Genomic DNA, 23,897 nt, shown 5'->3' with positions numbered 1-23,897 from the left:
TGTGACACGATGGGAACTCTCTAGGTGAAATTTTTTTTTTTTTTTTTTTGGCTGCATCCTCTGCATGTGGAAGTTCCTGAGCCAGGGATTGAACCTGTGTCACAGCTGTGATTTGAGCCACAGCAATGACAATACTGGACCCTTAACCCACTGCACCACCAGGGAACTCCAGGCTTATCTCCATTTGGGGAGTTTGTGCCTGCTGTTCTCTTGTCCTATATGTTGCTCCCCACATGTCCCAGGGTTCACTCCATCCTATCATTAGGTCTCTTTTTTCATTCTTTACTATGTCCAAGAGGCCTTCCCTGACCACCATCATCACTTTTTGTTTCCTTATTCTGATTTACTTTCTGTAGAACACTTATCATTGTGTACTAGCATATCTATCGATTGATTTACTTGCTCATTGTCTGTCTTCTCCACTGGAATACAAGCTCCAGGGGGACAGGTTCTTTGTCATTCTCCTTCACTGCTGTGTCCTCAATGCCTTTAACAGTGCTCATTACATATTTGTCGAATGAAAAGGGCATTTTTGTGAACAAGCCTTATACCCTTCATAGCCACCATTCCCCCACTTGCCCCCCTACCTCTCAAGAAGCATTGATTGGGATTTGAGGAGCCAGAGCCCTTCCTGACAAAGAAACCCAATTAAGGGGTTAATTGGTACATTACTTTATGGGCAATCTGCTGTTGCTCATGGGAATGTGTGATATCCCACAGGTGTGCTGGGGAAGCAAAAACTGGGGGATGCTTCCACTGGCCCTTAGCGGAGGGGCATAGCGTCTGGGTGTTCTTTTCACTTAGTGCTAAGTTAACCATGTCGGCAAGAAGGAGAGACAAACTGAGACGAGATAAACTGAGCTCTGCCTAAAGGGTTTGAGCAGGTCTTCGAAGGAGTGGTGTTGGGCCCCTTTCTCTCTGTGCTTCTCTCTTTAATCTTTTATGTTGCTTCCATGTCCCTTGTTCTCAGCCTATAGTGCTCACTGTTTTCTGGCTGAATCTATGTTTACGTGAAATCAAGGGGTGGTTACCATCTGTATTAGTTTCCTAGGGCTGCTGTAACAAATGACCACAACTTGGGTGGCTTCAAACAACAGAAGTTGCCCACAGTTCTGAAGGCCAGAAGCCAGAAACAAAGGTGCCAGTGAAGTTGATTGTTTCTGGGGCCATGCTTCCCCCCAGTGTCTGGTAGTTGCTGGCGATCTTCGGCATTGCTTGGACTATAGCTCCTGACAGCAATCTCTGTCTCTACCTCCACACGCCTTCTCCTCCGCACTCTGTGCCCTTTCTTCTGTCTCACACAAGGACAGTTGGAGGATGTAGGACCAACCCTAACTCAGGATGATCTTATCTCCATATCCTTAATTTCATCTGCAAATCCCCTTTTACTAAATAAGGTCACATTCACAGGTTCAAGGTGGACATATGTTTTGGGGGACCACCATTCAACCCACTCTACCACCTTAGAGACAAGAGGGTGAGGTAGGAAATAGGCAGATGTGCTTTTTTTCGGCTGTGTTCCTTCCCTTCTCCTGTTCTTTTCATCCCCCACTCCTTCCCCCCCCACCCCTCGCCCCAGCTGCTTTTTCCATGCTGGGAGCAGAACTCTCTATCTTTAGCTGAGAATTTTGCCTGTGGGATGGTCGGCGCTGGGCATTCCCCCCTTTGTCGTCACCATCTGTCTTGGTCAGTGACTTACGTGGCTCTCTGCCCATGCCCTGCCTGTTTGCATATTTGGACCTGGACTCTGATCTCCTGAACCCAGACCGGCTAAACCTGTTTTCTCCCAGGTTGAAGGACTCAGGGAACCTGCTTCTTCCCCTGAGGCCAGGGTTTGGTTTACTTCGCAGACAAGACAGACCAGGCTCTGCACTGATGGTGACACAGAATTGGGTCTTTCTAGCCCAGGTCTCTCCAACTCCAGGCCTGTTTCCCACCTCTTTCCCAAAGAGAATGCATATACCTGCATGTTTTCAAAGGCACCATGAATACAACCTGTCTACAACTGAACCAGTCAACCACCCCTCTCCCCCCAACTTGCCTCCCCTCCTGTACTTTCTACTCATTGAATCACACCTCTCTCCACCCAGCTGCTCAGAACTCGATGCTACCTTTTCACTCCAAGCTTCCCCAAAGGCACCTGATCCTGTGGCTCCCCCTCCCTAAGTCTCTCTCAAGCCCATCTACATTGCTCAGAGCCCACTGCCTCTACCCTAGGTCACATAATTCCTTTTTATCCACCTGCCAACTGATCTCGTGGCCTGGACTCTCCACCCTCTCCAATCCACTCTCTTTGCTGCTGCCTGAGTAATTCCTTCAAACACTTCCTCTTATATCCCTTCAACACTTCCCAATTGCCTCTTATGATTCTTTTTCCTGACCCCACATCCTAAACTGTTCAGCTACCTTCCATTCAAATCCACAGCGCTCTAGCACTCCATCTGCCAAAAAAGGGAAGGATTTAGATGAATTGGGTCACCCTTCCAGGGGCTGATCTCTGACCACATTGTGACTTCCCGTCCCTTTTCCGGTACCTGAAGGCAAAGTAGTCACTAGAGAAGGAACCTCTTTATGGATGCAACAAAATGTCTGGGTTGGCGCCCCTTCGAGGTCATGAGAGACCTGTGGAATCCTAAAACACACTTCCAAAAATCAAGACCTTCCAGGACTGGTCCTGGGTTACATGTTTTTAGCACAAGGCATCAATGGAAGGAGAAGCACCATGGCTGGAGAAGCTGAGAAACTCCGACTTGGGTTTCCTTTCCCTTAGGGGCTCCATTGCTTTGATTTTTGCAGTCACATGCTAATCTTCTCCTGGGATATAGTCACCTGCTTGTAAAACCCAGGACCACCTTGGAAGAGCTGAGACAGGTCTTTTTCCAGAAGAGCTTTGCTAAATAACCACATAAGGTAATGAAAGAAAAGGGGCAGAGAGCGCGCGCGCGAGAGAGAACAAATCAAAGAAAATACAAAGGACAAGACACCATACTTTATCCAAAGACCATCTGGTTTCGGATTAATTACATTCTAGACCCCCAGGCTTCTTTCTTGAGTTCAATATCACAAAGCTCTCAGACAGGCCAGGCTTATCTTTTTTTTTTTTTTTTTGGCATGTATAAAAACTCTATTCCGATGTTGAGACAAAACCTCTCTGTCTCTTCTATAGCTTTCTTGTAGCATCTCCTTTTTTTCAGCTATGCTGTGGGAAGCTGGGGATGACACAGCGAACATTCTGGGCCCTTTGGCAATCCCTTATCATGGTTCTTTAATCACAACAGCCATGCCAGGAAATTTTACACATGGGAAGGCTGGATTTTCTCTGGGATTTCTGGTATGATCTGAGGGACACTTCCTCCTTAAGAAGGAGGATGGCGACAATAGACAGGACCTAGTAAGTAAAGCTTAACACGTGCCCAACACTCTGTATAGTTCAGTTTCGCACAAGCCTTTGCCATAGGTGTTAATTACTAGTTATAATTTGTAGAGCTTGAGGATCAGAGGTGTTAAGCAACTTGCTTAAGGTCTTAAAGCTGAACAGACAAACTAGGAGTGAAGTTTGGGCTGGTTGATAACAAGGTTGTGACCTGAACCATGCAGCCCGAGGAGGTAGAAGTACTTTCATTTTATTTGGAAGTACAGACTTTTTCACTTTTCTGTTTGGTTGCTGTTGTTGTTTTTCAATCTGCATATATTTGCAGAACCTCCTTACATGCATACTTCTTTGATATTAGGAGGTCTAAACATTTCACAAAGTCCCTGCTTTCAACTCTGCAACTGGTTCTCTATTGGAGCCCATCATTCATGGGCACTTATGCTTTCAGATATTGAACACCTATTATGCAGCAGCTGGCGGTGAAAGAGGTTAAGTACACAGAATCTAGAAAAAGGAAAGAGTCTGGGTTCTGCCACCATTGTCGTTGTTACTTCCTGCTACTTACTCCTCCCCCCACACTCTCAAGTCTCTAGGCCTTTCACGGAGAATCTTGCTTCTAGACAAGGCTGTTTCTAATGGGAGCAGGTAAGTATGGATGGAGGAGGTTTTCTTCGCACTTTTTGCCCATTTATTATGGTTAATACCTAGTAGGGCACCCCAAACTGGGGGAATGAGACAGGCAGACACGGAACTAAGAGAAATACAGTAATATTTTGAAGAGGAAAAAATTGCTCATTTACTTAAAAAATTGGAGTTCCCTCATGGCTCAGTGGGTTAAGGATTCAGCATTGTCACTGCTGAGGTTCAGGTTGTTGCTGTGGCATGGGCTTTAATTGCTGGCCCTGGGAATTTCTGCATGGTGCAGCCAAAAAAAAAAAAAAAGAAAAAAGGGAAAACCCCTTATTAGAGGTTGCAGTCTATTATTCCTTTGCAGCTAATAGGTTCCAGGTGGCCTTTTCACGTGGCGAAATTCTTCCTGGTTTAGGAATTCTAGACCCAAGGAAAGGGCTGAATTATCCCAATACTGCTGCTAGTTTTATGGTTTGACTCCAGCTAAATTTTTCAACCTACTTATGTGTCAGCTCAGAGAGTGATTTCAGATAAGTCACAATATGTTTTCTGTGGCATCTCCAGTAAAAGGGTTATGATAAATAACAGCTATGCAGTGTGCACTACAAAACACTTTTGCTTTTTTTCTCTAGGTCAAAAGAGCTGACAGAGGATCACAATTTGACTCATGGTATATAACTTTTAGAAATCTGAAACTTCCTGGAGTTAAAAAAAAAAAAAAAAGCAGTGGACACCTGTTATGTGTATAGTGTTCTATGCTGAATGGTTTACAAAGCATTTTAAGATATTATCACAGCTGATCTTTACCCCACCTGTGAAATGGAATTAGGGTCCTCATTTTTGAAAAAACTTGGGTCACAGTCAATTAAGGTAATTCAGGCAAAGGTGCTTTATTTTTTATTCTATTTTTTACTTTCCCTCAGCCATTTAGAAAATTTTTTCACCTCAATAATTTGTGATAATGGACCATCACAACTCCCATCACCAGACAAACAAAACACAATCTTCTTTTCTGGGGACACTCCCCATCCCTGCCCAGACCCCAAATGGAGTTAACAACACACAGCTGTAAATCACCAGAAACTCTAAACAACCCACAACAGTAAGGGATCATCTTCATGTTTATTATACAACAATGTCTGGGAGTAGTTTGGAACCGATTGGCTTCTCTAAGGAAAGTTGTTTGTGTTCATTTGGGGGAGAGCCAGCTCAGCGTCAACTCTATTTGGTTCTTTGTTTCTGTGAAGGTATGAAGGCTGAGAAAACAAGGGGCTGTCTAGAGAATTCACATGGGAAAATAATAACTTGAAAAGCTTTAGGCACTAACTAGTTAACGATCCATCAACAGCAAACTGATAGGCCTACCTCTTCCTTTAGGGGGTCGTGGTGATGGTGAACTGTAGGACCCTGTTCCCTTAAGGGCAAAGGAAGCCCCCCTCATCTAATGGTCTCTTCTCTCAGCCCAGCAGCTCTGCTTATAGGGCCTGTCTAGAGGCAAGGCCTCCAAGTGTGGGGGAGTGGGTTCTTTTCAGCCTGGTTTTGGGGTCAGACCTGCCAGTGCAGTTAGGGTGGTCTTGGAAGGTGGACAATTTTTCTAGCCTTGTCCCCAGCTAGGTCTCTGCCCCAGAAGGTGCAGGCACCTGTGGTCCCTCTGGCTCCAGGGCCTGAGGGATCCAGGCCTGCCTTACTAACACCACGAGGAAGACGCCCTGCTGCGAGCACTTATTTGCATCCAAGTGTTTGCCCCGAGACTGGGGCTCACGTGCTCGAGGTCACACAGTCTGGGGCTCTGCAGGGACCCAAGCGGGGAGGAAGCCCCGTCTCGGGTGGGCAGGTGCCTGGGTACGCTGGCTGAGGCGGTAGGCGCTCTGGAGAGGCTGAGCCCTTGCCGCCACCACAACTCTCTCATAGCCCCTGGACCTCATTTGCGGGTGCAGGCCTCGGCTTGGGCCAGGACCCCTTCCCTAGGGCCCGTCTCTTGCAGCAAGGTCCCCAAACCGCCCCCTCCCCAATTCCCTGCTGGCCCCACAGCGCTCCGGCCTCCCCCGGCCCAGCCATCCGGCCTTGCTAGCCCGGCGCTGGGGGCGGGCACCTGCCCCCACCCCTCAGCGTCCCCTCCCCTTCACTTCCCCCTCCCCTTGTTCCCTCCCTCCCCTCCCCCCCCCCCCCCGCGGTGAGGCGGCGGCGGCGGCGGCGGCCGAGGCTGAGGCGGCGGCGGCGGCAGCGGCGGGCGGGGCTCGGCTCGGGCTCCGCGGGCGGGCGGGCGGACATGGCGGCCAACATGTACCGGGTCGGAGGTAGGAAGGCTCGGCCCGACCCGGCCCGTCTGGGAGCGGGCTCCGGGAGTGGGGGGGTCGGGGCGAGGTCATCCTCATCACTGGGAGTCACGGGCGCCCGGACGGAGGGTGCAGGGGGCGGGGGTCCGTAGAGGGGGCCGGGCTGCCCACCCCCGCCACCCTCCTCTCCCCCTCCCCCGCTTCGTGGCCCGCGAGGGACCAGGCCCACCCACACCCTCGCACCCCGCCCAGGGTTTTAGGGCCAGGCCTGTACTTGGGGGTATGAATTATCAGACGTCCCCCCCACCCCATGAAACCCCCTTGGGGGTAGGGGCCGTCGAGCTCCCTAAGAGGGTGGTCTTTCCCCGCGTGGCTTTTAGGCAGTGGGAGTTTGGAGAGGGTGGGGGGACATCCCCCCTCCTCCAGCCCTCCCCTTCATTGGGGGTGTGGGTGGGGGCGATGGGGGCCCAGCCAGGGGCACAGCTGGATAGGCCTGTTTGCGGGGACAGGGCCCCGCACCTCCCTTCGTCACTCTCCCTTCCGTTTCTCATCCCCCAAGAAAGGGGCTTAGAGAGGCCAGGGCACCGCAGGCAGGGGTGGGGAGTTGAGCTCTGCCTGGACGTTTGCTCTGCTGTCTGCCTCCTTCCCAGCCTTCTGCAGGAGAGAGAAATAAGGTCAAACAAACTTTCTCCCTACTCACGACGCCCTCCTCCCTCCTTCCTGGTAAAATAATAATTCAGATAAGTGGCGTGTTTGTGTGTGAGCCTTGCTCTTCTCTGCTCATTAGCCGAGCTCCTTGATGGATGGTGGAATGGTGGTGGGAATGGCCTGGCTAAATGAGGCCACTTTGCAGAATAGAGAAGGGAAAGAGGCACTAAGATAGATAATAGCAATGCAGCCCAGCCTCTCAAATAAACACACAGTGGGAAGTTTCCAGTGAGCCTATTAGATGAGAGGAAAAGCCCATTGGGGAATTTTTATCCTTTTTGTTGAAAGGCTGCAGCAATTTCCTTATAAGACCCTAATTGGATCAGAATTAAATATGGTAGTATGGTATTAAAAAGACTGATATCACCTCCGGAGATCTCTGCCTCTCAAAAAGTGACCCCTCTCCTTTTTCCTCCCTCATTTTCCTAGGTAGAGTTGTAAAAAAGTTTGTCAGTGTGCTTCTCTGCTCTGCTCACCTGTTTTCTTCTTTTTTTTTTTTAAGTTGGTGATTGAAATGTACTTTGGGCTGCTAAGCCTTTCAAGACGCTCTGAATTTGTCTTAGGTCAATAGTTTTATGTGAGAAGCATACTCCAGGGCAGATTGGATTGGAGTGAAAAAAATGTGGAAGCAGTTATAGTATGAAAGACACATGTTTAGTTATCGCTAACTACTCAATGATAAGAGGTGTCTTTTTGCTTATTATTAAAGAAATGACACGTGTAGGACAAAAGTCTAGGAGAACTTGAATAAAACGTTAATTTAAATGAAAATACCAGGAAAATAAGGGCCTTTGAATGGTAGGCACATGAGAGAATATTTTAAGTCTGCTTTTAGAATTACAGGAGTGCTTCATTTTGAATGTGAATTATCTAATATAAAAAGTCATAGATTGACAAATGTGAACTTTCTGTTGAAAACATTAAGCTCTTTACTTCTTTTAATTACAGATTATGTCTACTTTGAGAATTCCTCCAGCAATCCATACCTCATCAGAAGGATAGAAGAACTCAACAAGGTATATACTGAGTGTTCTTGATTCTAATATTAAGAAATATTTTTTCATTGAAAGATAGTTGTGTAAAGGGCATAAGAGGTGATTTTACTTTCAATCCCAGACTCTTTGAAAATAGAGATTTCAAATTAGAGAGTTATGCAGGATTCTGAATATTCTTTGCTTTTTATAATTATGTCCGCTATCAAACGTCGGTACTGAATATGTAATATCTGCAGATTTCTTCAAATTGCTTGGAGCTTTTCAGAGCAGGTCACTGCTGTAACTCAGTCCCTTTTTATACTGGAGTCATAATTTGTGTTTCTCCCTTTTTAGTGAATTAAGTTTTTCCTCTTTCAGCTTTAGAGGAAGGAGTTAGGCAATATAATACTGAAAGGAATTTATAAAATTCTAAACTGGGCTAACTAATAAGAACACAGTTTTGGTATAATGTAAAGTGGCTTTTTGCACCTTATGCCCAAGTAAATAAAACTTTTACATTAAGGTTTGTCCCTGATCATAGGTGTCCAGGACATCAGAAGCCTTATGACTGTTGGCAGTAGCTGAACTTTTACAATGGAGACACTCAAACAGTCATAAACAACATGGACCATAGAGTTCTGATGGTTCAGAGTGTTTGTGCAGCTAGTGAGAATTCATATTGTTAAAATGTTTGGGGCTGTCTAGTTAATACTTTTCTCCCAAAAACACCATCTGGAGGAGTTCCCTGGTGATGTAGCAGGTTGGGGATCCTGCATTGTCATTGCTGTGGCTAAGATCACTGGTGCAGCTTGGGTTCAACCCCTGGTCTGGGAAATTTTGTATGCTGCACGTGCAGCCAAAAAAAAAAAAAAGCCAACCCCTAAACAAACAAACAAAACAAACAAAAATCACCATCTGGAGACTGAGTCCCAGGAAGCCAGGTCTGGCCAAAGGCATGCCTGGCTTATGAGCCTCCAGATCTTGGTTTGCTTTTGGGGATACCCTGGGGACCTTGCATTTGAAAAACTTCCGTGGTGTTTGAGACCACTAACAAGTGAAGAGAATGGTTTTAGGATTAGATTGATCTGAGGGTGGGAACTGTTGAGGTGTTCTGATGTGCTTCTCTTTTATGTTATTGATGTAAAGTATAAGAATTTAGGCAACTCCTAACAGATAACAGTATCATTTTAGAGTTTAAAGGGAAATATTGGCCTATGAGACTTGTATTTTTTGTGTGTGTGTGTGTGTGTGTTTTTAGGGCCGCACCTGTGGCTTATGGAGGTTCCCAGGCTAGAGGTCTAATCGGGCTGTTGGCGCCAGCCTATGCCAGAGCCACAGCTATGCCAGATACGAGCCGTGTCTTCGACCTACAACAGAGCTCACGGCAACAACAGATCCTTAACCCACTGAGCGAGGCCAGGGATCAAACCCTCAATCTCATGATTCCTAGTCGGATTCGTTTCCACTGTGCCGGGATGGGAACTTCTATTCTCTGGCGGCTCTCTGCTTTGTTCATTGAGCTCTAAGTGCAGTAAAGTCTTTCTTGGCTCTTTATCACAAGTACCCACCTTAGGACTGTGTAATTGTTTCCAATCACCCATACCTTGCTTTTTTTTCCATATCATTTATCACCTTCAAATATGCTTAATGTATTTACAGGCATACTTCAGAGATGTGGGTTCAGTTCAGACCATTGCAATAAAGCACATATTCCAGTAAAGCTGGTCATATGAATTTCTTAGTTTCGCAGTGCATATGAAAGTTATATTTGTTCCCATACTGTAGTCGATTAAGCATTATGTCTAAAAAAAAGATATACATGCCTAATTAAAAATACTTTATTGGAGTTCCCGTCGTGGCGCAGTGGTTAACGAATCCGACTAGGAACCATGAGGTTGCAGGTTTGGTCCCTGCCCTTGCTCAGTGGGTTAAGGATCCGGCGTTGCCGTGAGCTGTGGTGTAGGTCGCAGACGGGGCTCGGATACTGTGTTGCTGTGGCTCTGGCGTAGGCCGGTGGCTATAGCTCCGGTTGGACCCCTAGCCTGGGAACCTCCATATGCCGCAGGAGCGGCCCAAGAAATAGCAAAAAGACAAAAAAAAAAAAAAACTTTATTACTAAAAAAGTGCTAACCATCATCTGAATCTTCAGCGAGTTGTAACACAACATCGTATATCACTGATCACAGGTCACCATAACAAATACTTGTTTTTGTTTTTTTTTGGCTTTTGGTTTTTTTTTTTTGGCTGCACCCACTGCATGCGGATATTCCTGGACCAGGGGTCGAAGCCATGCCACAGCAGTAACAACAGTGGATCCTTAACTGCTAGGCTATCAGGGAACTCCCAGGAAATAAAATAATAATGAAAAAGTTTGAAATATTGTGAAATTTACCAAAATGTAGTAGACACAAAGTGAGCAAATGCTGTTGGAATAATGGCACCCATAGACTTGCTTGACCCAGGGTTGTCATAAACCTTCATTTTCTAAAAAAAACTGCAGTATCTGTGAAGTGCAGTGAACCAAAGTGCAATATAATGAAGTGTGTCTGTATTTTCATTGCCTCTTTTCCCAAACTAGAGTGTAAGCTATGTGTGTAGTGATCTTTTCTGTTCACTAATGCATCTCAAGTGCCTTAGAACAGTGACTGCCACACAGTGAAGGCATTCAGTAAATATTTGTTGAATTAATGAATTTCTCAGGTACCTGATGTTAAAACTTGTACATGGCTTTACTCTTTACAAAGTACTTTGGTTCAGTCATCTTACAAATATTTCTAAGGATCTGCTTGCCATCTGCCAGGTAATTTTAGATATGCACTTTTAGGAATTGAAGGATGAACAAAATTAGATCTAGTAGTGGGGGAGACGCATGTCAACCAAATGATCGTACGAGCAAAAGGTAAATTGTTTCTGTGGAGTTCCTGTCATGGCTCAGTGGTTAATGAACCCAACTAGCATCTGTGAGGACAGGGGTTGGATCCCTGGCCTTGCTCAGTGGGTGAAGAATCTGGTGTTGCCAGGTTGCAGACGTGGCTCGGATCTTATGTTGCTGTGGCTGTGGCATAGACCAGAGGCCACAGTTCTCATTGGACCCCTAGGCTGGGAACCTCCATATGCCGCAAGCGCAGCCCTAGAAAGACCAATAAGTAAATAAAAAAAGAAAAGAAAATTGCATATGTGCTAAGTTTATAAATGTCAGAGCATGGTATTCTGGAAGGGTATAACCTGGGGATTCCCATTTGTTATCTCTTTTGAGCCTCACAATAACCTTAAACCTTTAAGGTAGATGCATCGAGGATTATTATCATGAAGCATATGGTGATTAAATAACTGAAATGACTGGGTTACACGTCTAGCTAGAACTTGGATCATTTGACACTCTTTTTTTTTTTTTTTGTCTTTTTGCTATTTCTTGGGCCGCTCCCGCTGCATATGGAGTTTCCCAGGCTAGGGGTCAAATCGGAGCTGTAGCTGCCGGCCTACGCCAGAGCCACAGCAATGCTGGATCCAAGCCACGTCTGCAACCTACACCACAGCTCACGGCAATGCTGGATCGTTAACCCACTGAGGAAGGGCAGGGACCAAACCCGCAACCTCATGGTTCCTAGTCAGATTCGTCAACCACTGCGCCACGACGGGAACTCCTGACACTCTTTTTTCTTTGTATTACCATTCACTTCAAAAGTTCCTCACCTTCCCTAGATCCTCCCCTTCTCCCTGCCCCTCTGCTTTCAGCAAAGAGTCATTAATAAACAGTCCTTAAGTGACTAGGGATGACTGAACTGTGAGAGAGGAGATTCTCTGTAATTTCAGAGAATGGCAGTTTGAATGGATGGAGTATTGGTAAAAAGGAACTGTGATTGACTAATCAGTACTATGTATTTTCATGGGACCTTTCTTTCTGAAGGGATGTGAAAGACATTTTATTTTTGTTTTTTTGGCCACACCTGCAGATATGGAAGTTCCCAGGCCAGGGATAGAACCTGCACCCGAGTCATTGCAGTGATAATGCCAAATCCTTAACTCACTATGCCACAGGGGAACTTTAAGAGATCTTTCTCTCTCTTTTTTTTTTAATGGCCAGCCATGGGGGATATAAAAGTTCTTGGGCCAGGGATTTAATCCAGGCCATAGCTGTGGCAATCCTGGATCCTTTAACCCACTGCACTGGGCCAGGGATCGAATCCGTGCTTCCACAGTGACCCAAGCCACTGCAGTTGATTCTTAACGCACTGTGCCATGGCAGGAATGATGAGAGATCTCATTGTATTTATTTATTTATGGCCACACCTGCGGCATGTGGAAGTTTACATGTGGAATTGAATCAGAGCTGAAGCTGAGGCCTAATCCACAGCCACAGCAACATCAGATCCAAGCCGCATCTGCGACCTGTGCTGCAGCTTGTGGCAGGCAATGTTGGATCCTTAACCCACTGAGCGAGGCTGGGGATTGGAAGTGCATCCTCAGAGACACTGTGTTGGGTCTTTAACCCACTGAGGCATAACGGGAACTCATTCTAAATAATTCATGAAACAAATATTTCTTGAGCACTTCCTGTATAACAGGCACTATGCTAGGCTCAGAGATACAGCAGTGACAAAATGGACATGGTCTCTGCCCACACGGAGTCCACATTCTCATGAGGGAGACACATGGAAGGTTAAGTTAACTGGTATAAAGAAAACAGTGATAGTGTTAACTTCTTGAAAGGAAATAAGCAAGAGCCTTGACGTAGAGAAAGAGTTCCCTTCCCTTGGATAGGGAGTGAGGGACTTTAAGGACATTGAAATTAAAGTTTGAAGGATGAAAAGGAGGGAGCCGGGGAAGAGGGGCCATGGAAGTTCCAGAAAGGCTCTCAGTGGGTCAGAGGTCAAGTTGGCTAAGTGGGGAAAGTTAACATGATTGGAAAATCTGAAAATTGAATTTAAGAGCCCTTCATATATTCGAATTGATAAGCCAAGAGAAGGGATATTAATCTATTTTATAAGTTTATGATTAGAAAATTGACTTTTACAGAATGATGGTGCTTTTTTTTTTTTTTTTTTAAAGATCCTATTTGAACTGTTACTTGCTCAGTTGGAAAGCAAGACTACTGTATTTCTTTTCCTTCATGTTTGTTTATTTTTTTTGCTTGTTGCTTTTAGGGCCATATGTGCAGCATGTGGAAGTTCTCAGGCTAGGGGTCAAATTGGAGCTGCAGCCACTGGCCTATGCTACAGCCACAACAACAACAGGATCTGAGCTGCGTCTGCAACCTACACCACAGCTCCCGGCAGGACAGACCCTTAACCCACTAAGCGAGGCCAGGGATTGAACCTGCATCCTCATGAATGCTAGTTGGGTTAATTATCACTGAGCCACAATGAGAACTCCTTCTTTTTTTTTTTAAGTGAAGAAATTTTTGCTCCTACTGTATGGCACAGGGAATTATGTCCAATCTCTTGGGGTAGAACATGATGGAAGATAGTATGACCCATCATATATATAAGATTGGGTCACTGCTGTACAGCAAAAATTGACACACTGTAAATCAACTATACTTTAATTAAACAAATATGGAGCAAAAAAAATAAATAAAGATAAATAAAGTTGCTTGAGCTAAAAATTTTTTTTCTATTAGTTTTTTCTCTTGAACTTTCTGCAAAACGAAATATATCGATGAACACAGTTCAACACTGTTTATCTTACATTCTCTCTTTTCCTCTCCCTAATTTGTGCTCTGACATAGTGAAGATGATCTTTTTGGAGGAAGGATCTCTTGCTTGGGAACTTCTGCATGCTGAGAGTGTGGCAAAAAAAAAAAAAAGAAAACATTTTGCTAAATTTTAGTCACTAAAATTGGTTGGGCGTTGCTCTTCTAAAGATTTAGCCTGCATGCATGTTGAAGGAAAGCTTTGTGTACATGATAATGAGGATACAGTCTCAGGAAGTTTAGGAAAAAAATGTGGATAAATTTAATATTATTCGCTTTTTTTTTTTGGCTTGTTATGTTGAGCACTTACTATGTCTTACATATTCTGTATGTCTTACTAGCCATCCACTGTGCTCTGAGATTCATTGTAATGTTTTGGGTCTTTTTTATTTTTATTTTTTTTATTTGCTGGGGAGAGGGGAGCCACTAACTTTTTGAGCACCTAATCCTGTCCTCTACCTGCAAACTCTATTTCCACACGTAATTTTGCACATAATTTGAGGAGACTCTTCAAAGCCCTTTTATGGATCCCAAGTTAAGACCCCTCCTGACCTGAAGATCTGTTGGGAATAAGGACAGAAATTGGGATGATTCCTTTCTATTTGTTCTTTTGTTTGAGCAAAACCATGGACTTTGCAAAATGTAAAGTGGTTTGTTTTGTTTTTTGATGGTATACTTTCTAAGTCTGGGATGGAAATGAACGTGAGTATGAGGTTGACTAAACGCCCCTTATTGCTGGAGGATGTTTTACTAAGCGTGTTTGACAGAATAGAGATTTAAGAGGCTGAAAGCTAAATGGAGAAAAGAACACAGGAAAGAACTTGCTGTTCATTGTAGGTTCTTCTCTACACCTCTCTCCACTTTCTCTACCTGTGGGTTTTGTTCAGGTCTTTCCTTTTTTCAGGCTACTTGGTCCTCCAGACTTCATCTGTTGGACTCCTTCTTTACTAGCCAACTAGGGACCCTGCCTCCCCTTTCCTCCTTGAAGCTTTTTCTGCCCTTCCCCCAGCAGGTGGTACTTACTGCCTCCATGAGTGAGAAGGGAAAGGAAGGAGTAAAGGAAAATACTGCTGGGGATTTGTCAGGAATGTTTTACCTTTATGCTTCAGTTTCGGGGAACTGGTGAAGGTTTCCAGATGAGGGGTACGATTACAACTGGGCTTTGGAAGGTTGGAGAGTTGATGACACGTGAACATGCATCCTTGTTGGAGTGGGGGCTCCAGGAGGGCAGTGCTTTGCAGGTGCTGGAGCAAATAGAGTGCAAAAGAAATTTGGTGAGTTGAAAGAATACCCAGACTTCATATATATATACAAAATGTTTAACCTAGGTCTTAGAGCTGTGCTTCTTAAACTATTCGTGGTGGAGAATTTTTAAGAATTTTCACTTAGACTGCTTTTGTAAAATTAAAAAGATAGTAGGAAAATGAAATTTAAAGTAGGATTAGGAGTTCTCCTGTGGCTCAGTGGGTTAAGGATCTGGTATTGTCACTGCTGTGGTGTGAGTTTTATCCTTGGCGTGGGAACTTCTGCATGCCACGGGTGTGGCCGAAGAAAAGGAAAAAGGAAAAAGTAGGATTATAAAAATACAAGCTCCGTTTTTCATTATTGGTTCAATAGATATAAAATTAACTCTCAAATACAATGACACTCGTTCTTTATTTCTGTACTCATTTCATTACACAGTAACAGGGTCCCAATTTCAGTAGCTCAGCTTTAGAGGAATGGTCTAGAGTGTGTGTGTGTGTGTGTGTGTGTGTGTGTGTGTGTGTGTGTAGTAGAAGAGGAATACTGTAGTTATAAGATACCTATTGGCTAAGTGTGTACATGGTTCAGAAAAGAATATTTATTTATTTTAGGGCCACTCTCGCTGCATATGGAGGTTCCCAGGCTAGGGGTCTAATCAGAGCTACAGCTGCCGGCCTACGCCACAGCCACAGATCCAAGCTGCATCTGCAACCTACATCACAGCTCACGGCTCCTTAACCCACTGAGTGAGGCCAGGAATCAAACCCACACCCTCATGGTTCCTAGTTGGATTTGTTTTTGCTGTGCCATGACGGGAACTCCTTGCTGTTTGTTTTTAACATGCTTTTGTCTCAAGAAGGCAAAAATGATAAAGCACCAAGAGTTCCCTCATGGTGCAGTGGGTTAATGATACATTGTTGTCACTGCTGTGGCATGGGTTCCTTCCCTGGTCCAGGAACTCCCACATGCCCAGGATGTGACCCCCCCAAAAAGGTAAAGCACTGATAATTGAAGTCATTGACAGATTTTATTTACATGGAAATATTGGCCTATTCATATAGCAGAATGCTAGGTGATTACTGTAGGAGGATGTATTTGGTCACGATATTGTGAAATACAGAAGCACTTTGGTTAGGATTTAATATCATTTCATTTTTAAGGGGCAATATTTCTACAAGATTATTTCTCACTTTCAAATACTGCCGCTGAACTTCATGAAATTGACACGTTCATTGCAGCACATATATATTCTTATTTTTGTCTGAATATATCTGTAAGCCCAGAGAAATTACAAAATTTTTTTCTCAAATATGTTTGAAATTGGAAATTACAATAGCATTTTATTGTAATCTGTGTATTTTTACAATGAATTTTGTAGTGAATGATTGATCTTGAAAGCTCTCAGAATTCAAAAAGAATAGAGAGCAGGAGTTTGGGCCCCAGCTGCAGTAAATTACAACCTAACTGAATATTGATTGTATTCTAGACTGTAGTCAAAAAGAAATAAGAGCCTCAATGTTCACAACAACTTAAGATTTTAATGCTTTCATATGTGAAGGTGAGCTAAGTACTACCAAGAATATTGACCATTATGGACTCATACTCCCTTGGGCTGAGGATGTCTTTCCAAGTTGTTTGGTCCACCCTGTGTGATGGCTGCACTACATCTGCAGAGCTTTGCCACCAGTCAAATGTGGGGTGTTTAGGAGAGGGCTGGGTGATTTTGCACTTAGCCTGTGCTTCTGGGAGTTGGTTTGGAGGACATTTGTTTAACCATCTTATTTCATTTTATTTTATTTTTTTGTCTTTTTAGGTCTGAACCTATGGCATATGTTCCCATGCTAGGGATCAAATCAGAGCTACAGCTTCTGGCTACACCTGCACAGTCTCAGCAATGCTGGATCTGAGCTGTGTCTGTGATTTACACTGTAGCTCACAGTAATGCTAGATCCTTAGCCCACTGAGCGGGACCAGGGATCGAGCCCACATCCTCATGGATACTAGTCGGGTTCATTACCACTGAGCCACAATGGGAACTCCGTTGTTTAACTGTCTTACTTTGTGGCTTTTTAAAATTTGGGAATTGGTTTCTTAAGCTTAATCAGATTTAACTATGTCTGGCATTAGTCATTAAAGCTGTCTGATCACTTTAGTTTAATTGGTACTAGTGAGTTATTTTATGTTTGACATTTCAGTTTCCCTTGGAACCTTTACAAATGTTGCTTGTCCTTATTTTATTTTATTTTTTGTCTTTTTGCCTTTTCTAGGGCCGCTCCTACGGCAAATGGAAATTCCCAGGCTAGGAGTCTAATCAGAGCTGTAGCCACTGGCCTCTACCAGGGCCATAGCAATGCGGGGTCCGAGCTGCATCTGCAACCTACACCACAGCTCACGGCAACGCCAGATCCTTAACCCACCGAGCAAGGCCAGTGATCGAACCCGCAACCTCATGGTTCCTAGTCAGATTCGTTAACCACTGTGCCACGATGGGAACTCTGCTTGTCCTTATTTGAATGTTTTAGCTCTCTGATTATCTTGGAGTTGTGGTTGGCACAGTGTAAATGAGAATGATCTTGTAATTGTGCTGTCTCTCGTTTTGTTTTTATAAACTATTTGAATCTAATGTTCAGTACAGATGACTTTTATTTTTCTTATTTCTTAGACTGCAACTGGCAACGTGGAAGCAAAAGTAGTGTGCTTTTATAGACGACGAGATATTTCCAACACGCTTATAATGCTTGCAGACAAGCATGCTAGTAAGTTAATTGTCTTTTTCTTGGAGAATTAAAACGTGTATTAAGTCTTTCATTTTCCATGATATGAGGAAAAGTATGTTTTGTTATCTTTAGCTTTTCGGTTTCCCATTTATTTTCTTCTTAGTTTAGATGGGAGTAGGTTTTTGGGTGGTGCTTGGATTTAGTCTATGTATTTTTAGGATGCATCGTATACGTATTAATTAGTCAAAATGTTGAAATAGAAATCTTTGCAGATAGGCTTTAGCAGACAGACAGGGCAGTGTTTTGCCATCTGTCATTTTCCATAGTGGTTTGAAGGTTCGAATGTGAGGAATTTAGACATCACTGGCTTTTCGGAGGAGTTTTTTATTGTTTTTTTTCTCCTCTCTAAAACAACTGGGTTATATTTATAGTTTCAAAATCCTGAGTATTTATTATATGTTTATAGTATATGGTATGTATGGAAAAAAATAAGTTTACCAGAGAAAGAAGTGGAAAGTGGTAGATATGGAAAATTTCCTGTAGGTAGCAATTCTGAGTGTTTCTTTGTAGTTTAACCTTTATCATGTGCTCCTCCCCTACCCCCAGCAATAGTTTTGACATATTGTAACCCTTTAGATTTTTTGTAAACAACAATCATAAAAAAAAGTGATTTAAATTTTAAGAAGGAGTATAAGTATTTTATTTTGAAAGCCATTTTCATCCTACAAAATAGGTAATGAGACTAGGACCATACGTATGTGTATTTTTCAGTTTTAACATTGTGATGTGTCAAACTTTGGTCTTGGGGATCCTGAAGCTTTTGAAGTATTTTGATTATTGGGGGAGGGAGATTGTGGTGTGCACAGGAATGACTTTCTTGCTGTGTCACCAGTTTAATCAAGCAGATTGGTTGTCTCATAAGTTAAATTCCTGCTATATTTTCTGCTGTAGTTCAGTGTTTTTCCATTTCTTGCTATTTTTGTAGAGAAAATGTTAGTTATGATATGGATTCTGTAATATTTACAAATTATATATTGACAGATTCAGGGCTATCGTATTTGTTCCTCATGTATGAGACGAAAATACTGCTTTTTAAAAAGACACTAGGAGTTCCCTTGTGGTGCAGGGGGTTAAGGATCCGGTGGTATCACTGCTGTGACTTGGCTCACTACTGTGGCTCAGGTTCAGTCCTGGGCCTGGGGACTTCCACATGCTGTGGGCATGGCCAAAAAATAAAAAATAAAATGGCACACTAATCAGTTGTTTTAGCTAAAGCCAAAATCTATAAATTAAATGTGTTTTTAATGTATCAATGCAAAATTATTTGGGTTTTATTCACCATTTACAATGTAAACTGAAAAAATGTCTCATTTGTATTCATGTACTTTTGGATTTTATTTAGCTTCTAAAGTTGTTTTTGGAAAGGTAGTAGGGTGTAAAGATTGTTAGGGGTTCTGCTGACTGTTCATGGAGGGTCTTTTGGTGCTGGGTCTTTTAGGCTTGGAGATGTAGAAAATCAGTGGTTGTTTTTTTTTCCGCCTTTTGTCCTTTTTTGTCTTTTGTCTTTTTGTCTTTTGTCATACGGGGGTTCCCAGGCTAGGGGTTGATTTGGAGCTGTAGCTGCGGGCCTACACCACAGCCACAGCAACTTGGATCTGAGCCGTGTCAGTGACCTACACCACAGCTCATAGCAATGCCAGATCCTTAACCCATTGAACAAGGCCAGGAATTGAACCTGCATCCTCATGGACCCTAGTCGGGTTTGTTAACCACTGAGCCATGATGGGAACTCCCAAAAATTAGTTTTTTCAGAAATAATTAGGCTCTCAGGATTGACTCATAAAAATGAAATTTTAAGAAACTTAAGAATCAATCAAATTCTATAATGGCAGTCATGTACTTTAAAGAAGGACCTGGGGTCAAGTTCTGGTTGGTTACTTGCTGTTTGCCTTGGGAAAATTTCTTAACTTTTCATTCTTCTGCTTTCTCCTCATTTCTAAAATGAAGTTGAAAACGATTACCTTGTTTTGTTTTATATATATTTTTACCACAAACAAACAAAAAAAAATTGAGGGAAAAATTATGCCAGTATTGATGTGAGGATTAAATGACCTAAGGAATGGCTCATAATGGTGCTTAATAAATGTCAGTTTTTCTGCCTCCTTATCCATTTGTAGATCATTGCTTTGGGTGGATTATTTCTGTCTACATTTACTGTTTTTCTTCCCCAATTATTGATTTTTACTCTTAAAGGTAACTCTTTATCTGTGTATGATGGAGTTAGAGGTATCATCTGTGTTTCTGTTGGTATTGACTAAAATTTCAGGTGGGGAGAATAAAATTGCCTCAGTGATTCATGCTTTATAAAGAGGTTTTGGGAATTCTCTTGTGGCGTAGTGGTTTAAAGATCTGGCGTTGTCACCACAGCAGCTTTGGTCACTGCTGCAGTGGCACGAGTTTGATCTCTGGCCCAGGAACGGACAAAAAAAGAAAAAAAAAAAGAAAAAGAGGTATTAAGGGAGGATTAATGGAGAGATACATATTACAAAGATTTCAAAAGTATAGTCCTGAATGTAAGTGCCACTTAATTTTCCTGAGCCTTAGTTTTTCCATCTGAAGAACTTTCATCTTTCCATCGTGGACTTCTTTAAAACTTCTTATTTCAGGAAATTTCATATGTACAAAAGTACAGGACTTCCCTGACAGTGCAGTGGATTGAGGATCCACAGTTGTCACTGCTATGACCCAAGGAACTGACTGGCCTGGGAACTTCCACAACCAAAAACCAGAAGCTTCTAAAAGAGACTAGTGTAAGGAGTTCCCGTCGTGGCACAGTGGTTAACGAATCTGACTAGGAACCATGAGGTTGTGGGTTCGATCCCTGCCCTTGCTCAGTGGGTTAAGGATCCGGCGTTGCCTGAGCTGTGGTGTAGATCGCAGACACAGCTCGGATCCTGCGTTGCTGTGGCTGCGGCGTAGGCAGGTGGCTACAGCACTGATTCGACCCTTAGCCGGGAACCTCCATATGCCTCGGGAGTGGCCCCAGAAATGGCAAAAAGACAAAAAAAAAAAAAAAGAGACTAGTGTAAGACACTTGATGTTCCCATTATTCTGCTTTAAGAGTTATTAATACATTAATACATGACCTTTTACTTCACCTAGGCCTCTAATTATCCCATTATTTTGAAGCTCATTAGAGAAATCTTAATATTCCATCTGTAAACATTTTGGTATGTATTTCTAAAAGATAGTGGCCTCATTCAAACTTAAAGAGCATGCCAAAAATACACAAGAAACTCCAGTATACCCCTTTACCCAGATTTAGCAATTAACATTTTATCATTCTTGATATACTTCTTTTTTTCCTCCTGAACCATTTGAAAGTTGGAGATGACTGTGTTTTTCCTAAATGTAAGGAAATTCTTTTTTTTTTTTTTTGTCTTTTTGCTGTTGTTGTTGCTATTTCTTGGGCCGCTCCCGAGGCATATGGAGGTTCCCAGGCTAGGGGTCAAATTGGAGCTGTAGCCACTGGCCTACACCAGAGCCACAGCAACGCGGGATCCGAGCCACGTCTGCGACCTACACCACAGCTCAGGCAACGCTGGATCGTTAACCCACTGAGCAAGGGCAGGGACCAAACCCGCAACCTCATGGTTCCTAGTCGGATTCGTTAACCACTGCGCCACGACGGGAACTCCAGGAAATTCTTCTACATAGCTGTAATAGAGTTTTTTTTTTTTTTTTTTTTTTTCTCTTTTGGCTGCCCCGTGGCCATATGGAATTCCTGGGCCAGGGATCAGATCTGGACACAGTTGCAACCTGTGTTGCAGGTGCAGCAACATCAGATCCTTTTTAACCCACTGTGCTGGGCTAGGGACGGAACCTGTGTCCTGGCACTGCAAAGACACTGCTGATCCGTTGCGCCACAGTGGGAACTCCATAACCACAATACAGTAAACATCTAAGGAAACCTAATATTTACACAAAACTGTTATCTCATTTACAGTCGTTATTCAAATTTTGTGTCTCAACAATGTTCTGCATAGTTGTATATGTTTTCTTAAAGGTAAAACTTAGGCACACACATTGTAAGTTATTGTTATGGTTCCTTCATAAGGAACCAGTTCCTCAGTCTTGTGTGTGTGTTTTTTTTTTTTTGGTCTTTTTGCCTTTTCTAGGGCTGCTCCCATGGCATATGGAGGTTCCCAGGCTAGGGGTCTAATCAGAGCGGCAGCCGCTGGCCTACGCCAGAGCCACAGCAACACAGGATCCGAGCCATGTCGGTGACCTACACCACCGCTCAAGGCAATGCGGGATCCTTAACCCACTGAGCAAGGCCAGCCATCGAACCTGCAACCTCATGGTTCCTAGTTGGATTCATTAATCACTGCGCCACGATGGGAACTCCCAGTCTTTGTGTTTTTTGAACTTAACATTTTTGAAGAAAACAGGCCAGTTATTTTGTTGAATATGACTTAACTTGATGTTTCCTCATAATTAGATGTTTCCTCATAATTAGATTCAGGTTGCATATTTTTTATAGGGATGCCATATAGGTGATGATGTTTTCTTCTCAGTATTAGGACAAACCCACGTAATTGGATTTGTCCTGATAATGGTAATGTTAGATTTGATGACTTGGTTAAGGTGGTGGTCCCTTGTATTTGGGGGTAGATACTTGGCAATCGTGTAAATAATATCTTCTTGGTCAAACTTTAACCCACTTGTTTTAGCATCCATTGATCACTTAGGATTCTGTAAACATTAGCGTTATCAAGCAGTTTACACATTTTTTCTTTTCCTGTCTTTTTAGGGCCACACCCTTGGCATATGGAGGTTCCCAGGCTAGGGGTCGAATCTGAACTGTAGCTGTTGGCCTACGCCATAGCCGTAGCAACAAGGGATCTGAGCTGTGTCTGCGACCTACACCACAGCTCATAGCAACGCCGGATCTTTAATCCACTGAGTGAGGCCAGGAATTGAACCTGCATCCTCATGGACTCGAGAACTTGTTACCCTTCTTCTTTTCTAAGGTAGTTTAGCTAAAAGCTGATATACATACTTTGTGTTTTAAAAAGCAATCTTGGAGTTCCTATTGTGGCTTAGTGGTAATGAACCCAAAGAACCTGAGTAGTATCCAGGAGGATGTGGGTTTGAGCCCTGGCCTTGCTCAGTGGGTTAAGGATCTGGCACTGCCCTGAGCGGCGGATGTGGCTTAGATCCTGCGTTGCTGTGGCTGTGGTGTAGGCTGGTAGCTGTGGCTCTGATTCAGCTGCTAGCTTGGGAATTTACATATGCCATGGGTGCAGCCATAAAAAGCAATACATAAATACATGAATGCATGCATGCATGCATGCATGCTATCTTGATTTCCTTAATCCATTAGAAATGGAATTTCACAGTAAAGGAGTAGTGCCAGTTTGGGATGGACATGGTTCTTGGGACTCATGGACTCTGAAAATGAAGAATTTCATTAGTACTTTTTATGGCCTTTCACATACTGTTGTTTTTGTTTTTGTCTTATCTTTTTGTCTTTTTAGGGCTCCACCCACGGCATATTCCCAGGCTAAGGGTCAAATTGGAGCTGCAGCTGCCAGCCTATGCCATAGCCACAGTAGCTTGGGTTCCGAGCTGTGCCTGCAACCTACACCACAGCTCACAGCAACACTGGATCCTTAACCCATTGAGTGGTGCCAGGGGTTGAACCTGTGTCCTCATGGGTACTAGTTGGGTTTGTTAACTGCTGAGCCATGATGGGAACTCCCTGGATGTTTTTGATATCTTTAGTACTTTAATATTGTAGTTCTTAAAATGTAAAGCTTTAGAAAATTAAATTTTGTATCACCTTCATTTTTAACCTGGTAGACAAAAGGGAAAATATTTCCTATACTTAGAGCTGTCTTCCTTAGAATTCTTTTCCCAATTTTTCAGTTGTGTCACTTACTCTGGGCTAAGGTTGGGACATCGGGAAAAATGGCACACATGAGAATAGTTCTTTTACTTACTGAAGCTCATTCTGCTTCCCTGTGCTTTTCCATTGCAACATGCACACTCTTGGAACTCTGAGGAAGAAGAAGAGAAAGACGATAGGAAGATTTATTTATTTATTTATTTTCAGAGACACACCCGCGGCATATGGAGGTTTCCAGGCTAGGAGTCAAATTGGAGCTTTAGCTGCCGGCCTACACCACAGCCACAGCAACATCAGATCTGAGCCGTGTCTGCAGCCTACACCATAGCTCATGGCAATGCCAGATCCTTAACCCACTGACCGAGGCCAGG

General features: G+C 43.4%; 1 protein-coding gene across 8 annotated transcripts in view; it reads left to right on the top strand.

Moving 5' to 3' along the window:
• Nucleotides 1-23,897, top strand: part of MTA3 (metastasis associated 1 family member 3) — a 229,128-nt gene that overhangs the window by 41,479 nt on the left and 163,752 nt on the right. For 4 of the 8 annotated variants that reach the window (XM_047782186.1, XM_047782185.1, XM_047782187.1 and 1 more), the window contains exons 1-3: nucleotides 6,234-6,300; nucleotides 7,936-8,003; nucleotides 17,561-17,654. In XM_047782186.1, coding sequence (XP_047638142.1) covers nucleotides 6,273-6,300; nucleotides 7,936-8,003; nucleotides 17,561-17,654 — 190 coding nt within the window. In that variant the 5' untranslated portion in view covers nucleotides 6,234-6,272. Of the gene's footprint in view, nucleotides 1-3,993; nucleotides 4,019-6,233; nucleotides 6,301-6,898; nucleotides 7,003-7,935; nucleotides 8,004-17,560; nucleotides 17,655-23,897 lie in introns of those variants that run through there. The other 4 variants (XM_047782188.1, XM_047782192.1, XM_047782190.1 and 1 more) reach the window with 4 other exon arrangements.

This window comes from Phacochoerus africanus, chromosome 5 (assembly GCF_016906955.1).
Source record: "Phacochoerus africanus isolate WHEZ1 chromosome 5, ROS_Pafr_v1, whole genome shotgun sequence".
Lineage (NCBI taxonomy): Eukaryota > Metazoa > Chordata > Mammalia > Artiodactyla > Suidae > Phacochoerus > Phacochoerus africanus.
The sequence above is the reverse complement of the archived record's forward strand: the minus strand, read 5'-3'. Positions and strand labels throughout refer to the sequence as shown.